General features: G+C 38.9%; 1 protein-coding gene across 1 annotated transcript in view; it reads left to right on the top strand.

Moving 5' to 3' along the window:
* The window catches only part of SLC7A11 (solute carrier family 7 member 11), a 67,944-nt gene that overhangs the window by 20,976 nt on the left and 33,902 nt on the right, over window positions 1–13,066 (top strand). The window contains exons 5-6 of the mRNA XM_067568036.1: window positions 5,115–5,214; window positions 7,933–7,977. Coding sequence (XP_067424137.1) covers window positions 5,115–5,214; window positions 7,933–7,977 — 145 coding nt within the window. The remainder of the gene's footprint in view (window positions 1–5,114; window positions 5,215–7,932; window positions 7,978–13,066) is intronic.

The following is a 13,066-nucleotide window of genomic DNA, read 5'->3' as shown; positions in this document are numbered from 1 at the left end:
ATAAATCCAGTGAAGTCTGAAGAGATTACATGTCTCTTTATATTGTTATTGTTTAAACGTTACTGTAACAAAGCAAATAAAGTCATTCAGAGTAGAGGAGATAGAAGAGCTGTTGATTTTAATAAGCTCATTGGTAGATCATACCTGACAAGAATTTCATAGTGCTATCAGTTCAGGAAGACACTTTTACAATATTCCATATAGCCTCACACCTGGTCAACAACACAGTATGCCTGTCCATAATATCCGACAACAATGTCATGGCATCCATGTGTTCTCTTGTGGCTGTATAGTCCGATATGTGAGGAGCAAGGTCATGAGCTGATGTCATCTAGGAATGCCACTGAAAGACTTCGCACCGTGCTTGGCCTTCTTTTCCAATCAGGTTTTCACATCCATCTTTCGCAAAGCGTTTACAACCTTTATCGACAGTTACTCACCATTCGGGTCTGTCCTTGGCTGTGTCTTCAAAGTCATCAGTATTTACATTGCAAGAGTTGAGATTCTGCTTTAGGGCATCTTTGAAGCATTTATGTTGACTGCCCTTCCCAGACTTTCCTAGTTTCAGCTCACCATAAAGAACTTTTTTGGGGGAAGTCCGTCACCACCCATTCTAATACCGTGACCTGCCCATCGAAGCTGAATGTTGATAATCATTCCTTTGATGCTGTTTATTTTTCAAAGATGTTGGTGTTTGACACTTTGTTTTGCCAGCAGAATTTCAGAATAGAACAAAGACAATGCATGTAAAATTTTTCAAGTTGCTTGATGTGTCTGTGGTAAACTGTCCAGGTTTCAAACCCATATAAAAGGGATGCTATCACTGCTGGAATGTATTTCAAATTTGGTGACAGTTTGAAGGTAGGCTGGTTGAGTATACTAGGAGAAGTCTTCCAAAGGCCTGGCTTGCCTTTTGTATTCTCTTTGATATTTCTTGACCCAGGGAACCATCATTTGAGATGCTACTGCCAAGTTCTATAAACTGATTGATATTATTTAGTTTTGTATCATTGATGCTGATGTTTGGCTCAGTGATAGTGGTTGATCTTCTGTACTATTCATGGCTGGAGCAGAAGCACTGATAAGAGTCACAAATCATGAATTTTCAATGGAAAATTGTGGTCACTAGATGTTCATTTTTGCCCACAGTAAGTATTTCAGTAGGCTATATTTAATGACAAAACCAATGCCAACACTTGTGTCTTCCTTTGCTGGTTTGCCTTTTAAGAAAAAGCTATGTCCACCTCCTAGTTCATTATGGAGCCTTCATCTGCAGTCTGGTTTTGCTGAGGGCAGCCACGTTATTGCTGTATCTAGCAGGTTCCCTTACAATTAATGCTGTACGTCTTTCAGGTCTTGATATCTCTGTCCATTAAGATCTGTATGTTCCAGTCACCATAGTGAGAGCTCTTGTTTTATAGAGAAACAAGAGATGTTGCCGAACCTTTTTTGCCGCCCAGGATTCAAAACTGAGCAACCAAAGTCCCAGGTCTGTGGACAGGTTTGTGATTATGACTGTAAGTGTTCATCTACACCTGACACTTCACCACTCACCCAATGATGCATGGAGAACAGTGACACAAAAGGTCACGACAACTGGGAACCTCATCAGATGCAGGAGATTTTGACCTGTTTGTCAAGACTTACATATTTCAACATACGATGCTGCAGTACCTTTTCAGACATTAGACCTAGAGGTCTCCTCCGCTTGTGCATCAAAGCAGATTTAGTATGCTAGGGATCATCCACACAGTGGTCATTCTACAAGGACCTTGATCCTGAATACTGGGCAGCACGGACATTAGGTGACATCCCAGGTGACTGAGCAATCCCTTTTCAGGATAGCACTGCTCACCCTAGCAAAGGAAAGACTAGAAAAGGCACCCTAAACAGTGCCTGCCCAACCGTAATCTGAACAATTCACCACAACTGGTGGAACATCCATACGGTGGTCATTCTATAAGAAAAACAAGAATTCAGCATCACACACACACACAGAGCAGTGGATTCAGATTTTCTCAGGGACATAGATGGCTCACCTTTTTAATTCTCCTTGGCCGGTGACAGTCTCTTAAACAAAAGTTTCCCACTCTAGGTCTCTGTCTGATTCGCTAGACAGATTTCTGATTTCATGTGTTAGGCATTCTTCTTCACAGCTGCTGCTGCTCCTTCCTCTCACTTTCACACTCAGAAAAACTACTCGTTGATCACACTACTCCCTCATCTCTTAATATCCTTGGAGCAGACCAAACCCTGAGCACCTTGCTCAGGGATAGATCCAATTACTCTTACTTATGTTGAGTAGAACCATTGTTTTCCCCATGTGACCCACATTCATTGTTGGCTCCCCGTGGTGCTTTTGCCTGGTGTGTCAGCTCTGCTAAACTGTGCTCTCCTGAACCACTCCTTCTCTCCACTCTACCATCTCAGAGCCCCTCAACCCTCTTCCTCCATATTCAGTCAGTGGGACTATCCACAGAGTAAGGAACTTCTCATTGTTAGTGAGGCCGGTAGAGTCTGGCTTTCATTTTTTCCCAATCATTATTCAGGCAAAACGCCCATCAGTTTCAGTGACCTAATAGAATGCTAAACTGTATTATACAGTTCCACCACTAGGTGGCTCTCTGTGTAAAACACCTTATTTTTGCTAGTGGCTATCAACCTTTCCACGCTTCTGTGCCCCTGCAGGAGTCTGATTTGTCTTGCTTATCCTCAAGTTTCAGCTCACTTAAAAACTACTTGCTTACAAAATCAGACATAAACATACAAAAGTGTCACAGAACAGTATTGCTTAAAAATTGCTTCCTTTCTCATTTTATCATATAATTATAAAAGAAATCAATGGAAATATAAATATTGTACTTAAATTTCAGTGTATGGTATACAGAGCAGTATAAACAGGTCATTGTCTGTATGCAATTTTAGTTTTACTGGCTTTAGTAGTGCTTTTCATGTAGCCTGTTGTAAACTAGGCAAATACTTAGTTCAGCTGATATACCCCCTGGAAGACCTCTGTGTGCCCCCAGGGGCACGTGTACCCTTGGTTGAGAAGCACTGATTTAAGATACCCTGAGCTATATCTGACAGAGCATTAAAGGATTATGATGAACACATCTAGTATATATAAGCAAGCTCTGTAGCCAGTGCATATCTGCTACAGGAACAGGACAACTGAGGAGTTTGTAATGAATAAAGACTGAGTGTAAATTGATTAAGCAGTTCAGGATTTGACCCGTTGATAACTGGGAAAGGGAAACTGAACAGAATTCTGCATCTAATTGCTGGGTTTTTTTTCTGCACAGACTTACAACTTCCTAGAAAATCTAGGACATAACAATGCTAGAGCAGCCTTACAAACTACACTGAACCTGGTAAAATTATAGCAGAGAGCGAGAGTAACTCTGCTGGCGGGACATTGCAAAGATATACACTCAAAGCTTACTGTTAATTACAGCACATATTTGCAGTGCCAATGTTTCCCAGCAGATTCTGTTACAATATTCCTTTGCAGATAGGATAGATATATCTATAATCAAACCTTTTTTTCTGTGTGGAAACTCTTCATTGCATCTTCCAAATGCGACTGTTTGTGAAGTGGGGAGTAGCAAAACTGTGCATTCTTGAGATATGAATGTACATGTGCCTACAGGGAAGAACTTGTTTTGTCAGTTTTATCCCCCATTATGTTTTTTAAAATTAGCAGCAGTGCATTCAAAACAATCTGTACAGGAAATTGAGTAGGGAAAATTTTTAGAACAATCTGTGAAAAATATGGGCACACAGCCTATTACTATTACTATATGTGTATAGCCACCTCCTGGGTACTATTTTCAATATGTTTACCCGCAAGTGTTTGGATTGATAGCTGTATAATTCTTGCTTAGTATAATGTGACTCATGGTTATGAATATTATGTGGTAGAAAACTACTGGATGCTAATAGCTTAAAGGCTGGAAAGATTTTAGCTATCAGATCAGTAAAAATGCTGTTTATAAATAAAATGCTAGTAGTGTTCCTTATTGTTTAAATTGTAAAGTATAATTATAGAGAATAATTAGCAAAACTTAAGGGCCTGATTCTGTTCTCATTAGCATTAGTGTAAATTAGAAATAGTTCCACTGAAGTCAATCGAGTTACAGCAGTGTGATTGCACTCGGAATCAAGCACAAGGAAGAAAATAGAATAAACGCAGAAGCTCAAATTCTGATGTTACATGACTGTGTGCACCTCCCATTGAAACCTCTGAAAGCCTCCTGCAGCCAGTGGCAGAATTTGGCCTCAAAGGTCTGACCCATAAATTTCAAATCCAGATTTTGAACCTTCCTAAATCATCAAATGGGGGGGGGGTTGATTAACTTTTCTGGTAGTGATACAACAATGTTTTGCTTCTCGTGTACTAGTTGGTTCAGAAACCAGCTTTTTGGTTGGCAGTAAATGTGAAAAATATGTAAATTGATTATTGCTAGATGAAATATAATTCACATATTTAAAATATGCATTAATGTTTAATAGAGATGGGTGCACGATGCATATTCAGTCATTTATCTGATAAAATTTCAACTTTTCTGTTTGCAAATTGCCAAAAGGATTTTCTCAAATTTCTTTATTTGAAATTATTCACGAAATAATTTCTCAAGAGAATTCTTGGCTGTAGCTCACCTGTACCATATACAATCTGTCCTAGCTGGACATAGGATTAGACCCTATATTCTGTTACTTGACTAGAAGAGATTAGCTGTCTCTACAAATAGCTAGCAAAATTTGAGTGAACTGTCTCTTTTGACAAACATGACAACCAACTCCTCTTCTAGGATGTAGACACAGTCTCAGTGCCAGATTGTGACCCCTTATACAGAGGAGGGGTTACTCTCCCAAATAGTTCCATTGAAGTCAACAACAGAAGCTGACGTCAATGGAACTACGGTATCTGGGTGAGTAACTTCTCCATGATTTGATTTTTTTTTATTTTTTTATTTTTTTGAGGAGGGAAAGGGAGAGTAGATGGTCACTATCTAGACATGGGTAAGGTTTTTTTTTTTTTTTAAATTATTTTAAAATCTTCTAATGACTATTTCAGAGATTATATTTCGGTATTGTCTCTATTTATGTTGCAGGAGAAACACAGCACTTTAAAGATGCATTTGCAGGGAATGATGCCAGTGTTATGGGATTACCTCTTGCTTTTTATTCAGGAATGTATGCCTATTCAGGCTGGTAAGTAGTCTAAAGATGTCCACTTGTGTTATAAATTGTATGCTGTAACAAAGTCATGCATCTAGCTGTAAAAGATGACTGATGTCCTACATCTTGTTTTGAATTACTTCATGTTAAGGGACAGATTCTGCTGCTCTTACTTATGCTCAGTAGTTACTCTGTGAGCAGCTCCATTGAGAAAAGAGAATATTTTTGCAGAGTAAGCACGAAATAATCTGGTTCAAAATAATTATTTACTTATATTTTTGACCCCCAAGGATAGAACTGAGGTGAACAAGGAGGAATGTACTTTACTTCTCTTGATCTATTTGAATAAAAAAGTCAAGCAGGGAAAAACAATCCCTTTGGTAAACATATCTGTAATTGCATGCACAAATATTGGTTTATATGGGCAGTTAAACAATTTGCAAGAGGAATTGTGTTTCATATGCCCTCAGTCTCTACTTTATGAAAATGTAGCTCAAAAGACAAGTAAACACTGAGTGCTATATTAATAGCTAGGTTGGCCACAAAGTGATATAATGATAGTGATATAGTTATATCACTAGATACAGTGATATAAAACCAGAATATGATACATTTTGCAATTATGGACTAGCACTTACACCACATGTAGTCCTTTTGATTTCAATGGGTGTAAAGTACTATTGAGTCTGAGCCAGGATATCGGAATCTGGCCCAAAGTCTCTTGCTCAGACCTTTGCTCCAAGTTCTCTCTCTCCCTGTCACTAACTACACTATTGTAGGTTGGAAAGAGTTTGGTGTTTGTAGCTTCTTCCTTACAATGCATTCATGCCCTATAGGTGCTCCACATTGTGCAATGCCAATATACTGTACAGCTGGTGTTTAAAAACTATTGCAATGCACAGAGAGGGTTTGTTTGGAGAGAGCTCTGTTTGGAAGCCTTTTTTTCCTTTACACACTGCGTGCAGGCATTAAAACACTTTGCCTTACACAAAGGACTAGGCCTGGATGATAAGCTTTTCTTGGAGGTGGGGGGACGGGTGGCAGTGGGTTGAGTCAGGTATTTGAATTCTTTGCCAGCCTGTAACTCCCCTTTTGTACTAGAGCATTACAAACATGCACAGTGAATTACAGAACAAAACTCTCACATTAAATTGTTTGTGCGGCACTCTAGAGGATCCACAGCCTTTGAATGCTACAGATATTAGAAAATGGAGCTGGCATTTTGAAAGCGGAAAGAAATCTTCCTGATTATATGAAATCTCCCTTTCTCTTTCTCATTTACCTCTGACATGGACTCTGAGTTAAAATACTTCCCTTAATGACCATTTTTGTTTTATTGTTACTTTGAGAACTTCTTGTTTGGCCATTACTCACCCTTGGAGTCGTAAAATAAGAAGTCTTAAAAATATTATCTATATACCTTTTAGTCCCAGTTACCTCCTTTTCCCGTCCAAAACACGGAGCTCCTCAAAGCTCACATTTAAAATAAAAGTAATCACTTTTTGCCTTTCTTTTCCCAGTTACAGACTTTAAATCTTAGATCCTTACTTGCCATTTACAAAAGTAGTACCCAGAACCAGATCTAACTTTTGCCAGTGCTTCTTCTAAGGTGCCTCTCTATCTTGTCACTAGCTCACACCGATTGCTTTAGAGCAGAACAGATTAGAACAGTAACAGGCATGTCACACAGTAGCCTTGCTCTATTAGTCGCATGTGGCTAATTGAATCCAATAAGATAACTATGAAAGAGCAGGGCAAAATTTGGTGTTGTGACCCAGGTTATTGGCAGAATTTAATACATGCCCTCAGAGGCAGTAGTAAAATGAAGAACAAGGATGTTTTATGGGCTATATCCGGGGTTTTACCCTGCATAGAACAGAGGAGTATTGTGTATGTATGTGGTGGATGAAAAGTGATGATCAGGACAAAGAATGTAGGGAAAGTTGACCTTGCATTAATGAGAGCACTGCTGCCTGGCCACCAAATTATTTCTGTCTAGTAGCTAGAGTGTGACTTAAGCAATGAGCACATACCTAAATGCCTTATTAGGCATAACCAATATCCTCACCGTACTCTCCCCTCCCTTTTTTAGTCTGTGCACTTACAAGTTAAGGAACAATTGCTCAGGAAGTTTGAGACTTACTACTGCTCAGTGTATAGGACTATGCCTACTGCATAACCTTATGTATGCAGATGCATAGCCTTGTCTGGCTCTTACACTGGAGTGCAACCGCCTCATGTGGCCAGTGCCATGGCTCGTAGGATTAATGACCTTGTTTGCTGGCTACATACATGACATTAGCTATAACTTCCAGTACTGCCTAAAATCTGAGACGGATTCTTTTGAAGTTGCTTCTATTCTGGTTGCTCCAAAGTCCTGGTCCAGATCACGGATGTAATCTTTATAAGACATTCCATCAAATGCAAGCTTAAAGCCAGGGCTTAAATCTGAGATCTATGTGGCTTGCGAGGGATTTTTGGCCACGCTTTTTTCAGTATGTGAGCTTGAAGAAAAACCCTCAGTGCAATGTCACTCCACATTGGCATTGTGTAGGATTTTGTCTAGTGTCCTGTTCTCCCTGATAACTAGCAAGCCAACAACTTTTCTTCCAAACTGTGGGGAAGAGTAAAAAATCTCTGATAACTGACCGATCTGTTTAATGAATTAAGAACATCGACACGATGGTTGGAAAATTAATCTAGGATTAAAATGCATCAAACATTTGTAATAAGTTTTCTTTCATTTTCTAGGTTTTACCTCAATTTTGTTACTGAAGAAGTGGAAAATCCTGAGAAGTAGGTATCTTATTTTTTCCCTTTCCTTTTTAAAATGATCATTACATTCAAATGTTGAGAAAAAAGCAGTGAGCACTGGAAATTCTGAACTAGTCAAGTTGCATTTTCCAGCAGATCTGGTATCTATTTGAACTGCTGTAGCTTGAAGATTTGCTCTTTCCGGCTTGTGGTGACCTCACTGTGTATTCTGCTTTCATATGCACAGAAAGCAGAAGACTAAGGAGATCTCCAGAGTTCTGAATCTCACCTTCAGGTTATGAATAACTCTCAATGTTTCATTCAGTGGAAGTTACATGTATTCTGTTGGGGAGAATCATGCCCAAGAACTTATCTGAATGCTGCATTATGTGGCAGTTTTGCTACTGTTTAAATATTAATCTAAACAGATAATTCTCCAGTTCAACAAAAGAATAACTTGATTTCACACAGGGTCCATCTGCACAGCAAGTGGCACAAAGCTCAGGACTATAGACTTGGGCTTATGGGGCTTGTGTTATGACACTAAAAACAGTTGTTTAGATGTTTGGGCTCAGGTTGGAGCTCAGGCTTTGAAATATAGGGAGGGGGGTGGGCTGCGGTCCATCTTTCATAAACAACCTGAGCTTGTAGCTCAGGTCACCTGTCAAAATTTTTTATGGATTTCCTTTTCACTCTTATTGGTTGTCTGCCCCTAATGAAAGAATGGTTAGATTCTGGAAACAAGTCCTTTGGCTTCTGAGCTGTGAAAGCTTGGGTAAAGCTGTGTAGAGATGAGTGTGTGTGTGTGTGTGTGTGTGTGTGTGTGTGTACAGATGTATCAGAACAGTATAATGTTGGGAGAAAGAAGGGGACAATTCTACATTTCTTTTGGTGGGGGAAAGGAACCTTTCTCTACCAGGGTTTTTTTGTTTTGTTTTGTTTATTTTTTGAGAGTCCTGTTGCTTATGTTCAAGTGGCTGGAATATTTCAGTAAGTCCTGGGGAGATGGATTAGTGGGCAGAGTAAAGGTGAGGTGGTCAAGGGTGTGTGTTAGACACTGTTCCTCTTATGGCTCTGTAAGTTATATGGCTATCATCAATATATATGAGATGGGTTTTTACACATGCACACACACACAAAACCCCATTGGACTTTCCAAATTGTTAAATCCCTTTGAGAACTTGCACACTGAAGATTATATTGTAATTAAGGAAAGTTCCTAATGATTTTTGTTATGGATAATTTTGGGACAATCCTGCTTCTGTTTAGGTTAATGGAAGTTTTTTTACCATTGAGTTAAATGAGCATGAGATCAAGTACTATGTATTTCTCAACATTTTGCCCCTCTACGGATTAGAACATAAGGGACATTATTCTCTCTTACAATAGAAAGCATATTAAATCCCACAGAATATACATACAGTGGACTAGATTCTCATCTGCAGCTGAGATCTACTTAGTACGGCTGGGGAAGAAGAAGGGAGTAAAATGATGGCTTTGAGGCTGCCACTGTAACATCCTTTCTCATGGGAACATCAACTCAGAGATTCTCCATACCTAAGGAGAATCCTTAGAGAGTTGGTTAAGCTGGCATTCAGGCTGCTTTGCACTGCTGGAGCAGACCGACAAATTGCAGCAATATATATTGTTTCAGAACTCTGATAGCCCAGCTGATCTGAAGTGTTCCATTAAAAGATAGTTTCAGAAAAAGAGGCTCAACTTTACATGAGTAGTGTTGCTTCCTCCATGCTACAAAGCTGCTGAAGCGTCACTTCATCACTCTTCCTATTTAGGGTGCTGTTTGCCTGGGAGCTAAAGGAAGATGTCCTGTGTTTACCGTGCATCTGAGGGCACATTATGCACATGAAAGTAGAAGTACATAACAAAAGGACCAGGGTTTCCAAAGCATTATTTAATAGCTATCAAAACATAATTGGACTAAGCAAATTATTACGTGCTATGCTGAATGAAGCATAGCACCACCAATAAATCAGGATTTTAGACTCCAATAAACAGTCCTGAAACAGAAGCAATTAAACAGAAGATAATTTTTTATTCAGTTGCTGCATGAAGCCTGTATTGTAAAGATGCTGCTGTTAACCATACTGAAAGGAATTCTGCAACAGATGTAGATAGATTAGAAAGGTAACATTGCCTATCTATTGTGGCAAAAAAAAAAAAAGAAGACATTTGAGGATAATTTAGACCAATTCTAATAGGGGCTGGCCCAATAGCCACTGAAATAATGGGAGTGTTTCCACTGACTTCAATGAGCATTGAATCAGGCCTCTAAAGAGTGGCTGGTGACAGGTATTTATCAGGCCATGCTGTTATTTATAAATTCTTTGAGACTTAATGTTGACATTGCTTAGAATCCTTTCTGTCAATACTATGTTAAAGATCAAGCAAGATACAGTAGTGTTAGAGTGGTATTACATGGTGAGATTTAAACAAAAACTAGGGGCGTTGCCTTGAACAGGTTAACATTTGTAACGGCTCCAGGTGTGTAATTTGTAATATTTTTGTAAATGGCTGTAGATGCAAATTATTTCTGGAGAAAGGGAGTTTATGGTGATTCCTCAGTGTTGTGATGTGTCAAGGTAAATGTTTGCTTCAGATTTAGTCACAGTTGTACATTTCCAGGTACGCCGCAGCATGTAAAATAACTGGCAGCTGGTACTTGGGTGAATGATCAACTGATTCTCAAACAGTATCAGCCTGCCTTCTGCCAACCTGCAACAAAATGTGTCAAAAGAGTTATATGGAGAATATAACTAATGACATCACTGGGAATATGGAAATATTTTGGCATCTACAGTACCTGAACAAAGCTGTCAAATGCCCATCTTTTCCACCATCTCATCCTCTGAATCCCTTTCCACACCTGTGTTATGAAGTGAGTGGAAAGGGGCAATACTTTAGAGTCCATCCTAAAGAGCACTGGGAGAGGCAGACAGCTGCTTGATTGTCTTCTAGATTGTAAGCTCTTCAGGGTAGAGGTTGCCTTGTCTTCTGTGTCACGTATGCGAACAGGAGCATTACTGGGGTGCATCAAATATATTAGAAAATTTAATGCAATCCATTAATAAATAACTCCAAAAAGTGCTACCCCACAACTCTCCCACTTGGGAACTGTGTGTGTATAGATGAGAGTCTGCAATTGGTTGTGATTGCTTAGGCCAGATACACCCACACAACCCCCTTTGAAGTTAGCAGGACTCCGTGCATGGGCTCAGCAGTCTGCACATGAGCAACAAATTGCAGGATCAAGGTCTTAAATGGGTTAAATCCTCTGAGCCTGGGGCACTCAGATACCAAGTTGATATTAAAAACCTACTTAGAGAAAAGTGATGGAGAATACACAGACACTGAATAAGAGGGGGGAAAAAGATACTTGAAATTATAGAAGACAAAGTGAAAGAGAAAAGAGACCAAAAGAATATGAGAGAGAATAGTTTTGAAGTTTTTAAAACTGAAAATACTATTGGGCTTGGGGTAGAGGAGGGTTGATTCTCACTTCGGACACAATATATCCCCCTTAGTTTTATTCGGAAAAGTGCATTAACATGTCACTATTTATTATAATATTTAAGGGTAGCTACGGTTTTTATTTCTTACTAAAACCCTTTTAACTACCTTATTTTCCAGCCTGGAGTTTCATTCTTTATTTGTTGTAAGCACAAGTGTAAAAGGGCAGAGCCCCTAGTGTGCTAATGGGACCTGAAGAAACATGGAGGTTAATGATAGCTTCATATAGACTCTGAGGTCACAGTGTTCAGCTGCTTACCTCTGCATTTTTTTAATAACTTGAAATAATTTTGTTAACCAAGAATGTTTGGACCTGCAGTGAAATCCATTCTTCTTCTTCTTCTTCTTCTTTTTTTTTTGCGATGTAAAATTAACTTCTACATATATGTGCGGGGTCCATAATGATTAGTATTCAAAATGAAGATATTTGAATATCCCCCCAAAAAAACCCCTTCATTTTAAATACATATGCAACCATGCTATATGCAGCTGTGATCTCTTCATTTCTCATACATGATAGGGATCAGGCCAAGTCAGGATTTGGATGCTATGTGGTGTTGTCTGGAAAACAAGTTAATGAGCTAGCAACCAGTACTCTGAAAGCAAGCAAGCTTAAAAATGACAGGGGAAGCAGTATCAGGAAGTAAATTTAGAGGACTGGAAAATGGGCACATTGAACCTTCAAACTCATTTCTTAAATGATTTTTAGGGTTATTATGTGCTTTGTGTTAATTTATACCTCCTCATAGTCTTTGGCCTTAACTACAGATATCCATCCCTTCGTTACTACTCTTCAGCACGGATTGGAGTTCAGGATCAGGACCTAATTTGTAAAGAATGTTTAGTTGCCCTTGGGATGAAAAATACATAGAAATTATTAGTATGTATTTGCATTAGTGTAGTGCCTGCTCTGAATCGTTGACAGTCTAAAGCTCCCCCCAGTCCTGCACTGTTTTGTATGTAAGTGGACTGCTGAGCCTGCACCGATCCCAGTGCAAGATCAGAATCTAAATAGAAAAGACAGAAGAAAGTAGTGTTCCCATTTCACAGATGGGAAGCTGAGATTGAGCAATTAATGACTTGCTCAAGGTCAAACAAAGTCAGTAGTGGTGCTGGGAGTTAAATCCAGATCTTCAGAGTCATAGCCTAATTTTAACCACAAAACCATTCTTTCTCTCTGGAAATATAAGTGGTGGTTGTTACTGTTGTTATATTTTAAAAAACAGTTCTACTGTAATGGTCTCCAATATTAGCAGCATAAAATGAAGAAAAAAGGACATTTATATAGTGACCTGATGTCTAACAATTTGTGATACCTGAAGTTGGTAAAAATCTCTGGAAGCATATATATTAGGAAACATTTATTCTCTAAAATGCCACAATTAGCAGTTATGATTAACTATATTTGGCATATTCCTTTTTTTTAATGGGTCATTTTGTTTGCGAATATTTTGTTTCTGTTTGTAAAATCACTTTGGTTCAACACAGGCAATCTATCATTGTTTAAAAAGTTACACGGTGCAAAGAATGTATTATTGAGATGTATAGTGTTTGTAAGCCTGCTCTCAGATTGATAAATCATGTCTTGTGCTGTGGAAAAGCC

Source organism: Emydura macquarii, unplaced genomic scaffold, assembly GCF_026122565.2.
Source record: "Emydura macquarii macquarii isolate MOO-44397 ecotype Brisbane River unplaced genomic scaffold, CSIRO-AGI_Emac_v2 contig_2834, whole genome shotgun sequence".
In the NCBI taxonomy this organism is placed as follows: Eukaryota; Metazoa; Chordata; order Testudines; family Chelidae; genus Emydura; species Emydura macquarii.
This window is presented reverse-complemented; position numbering and strand designations above follow the sequence as displayed.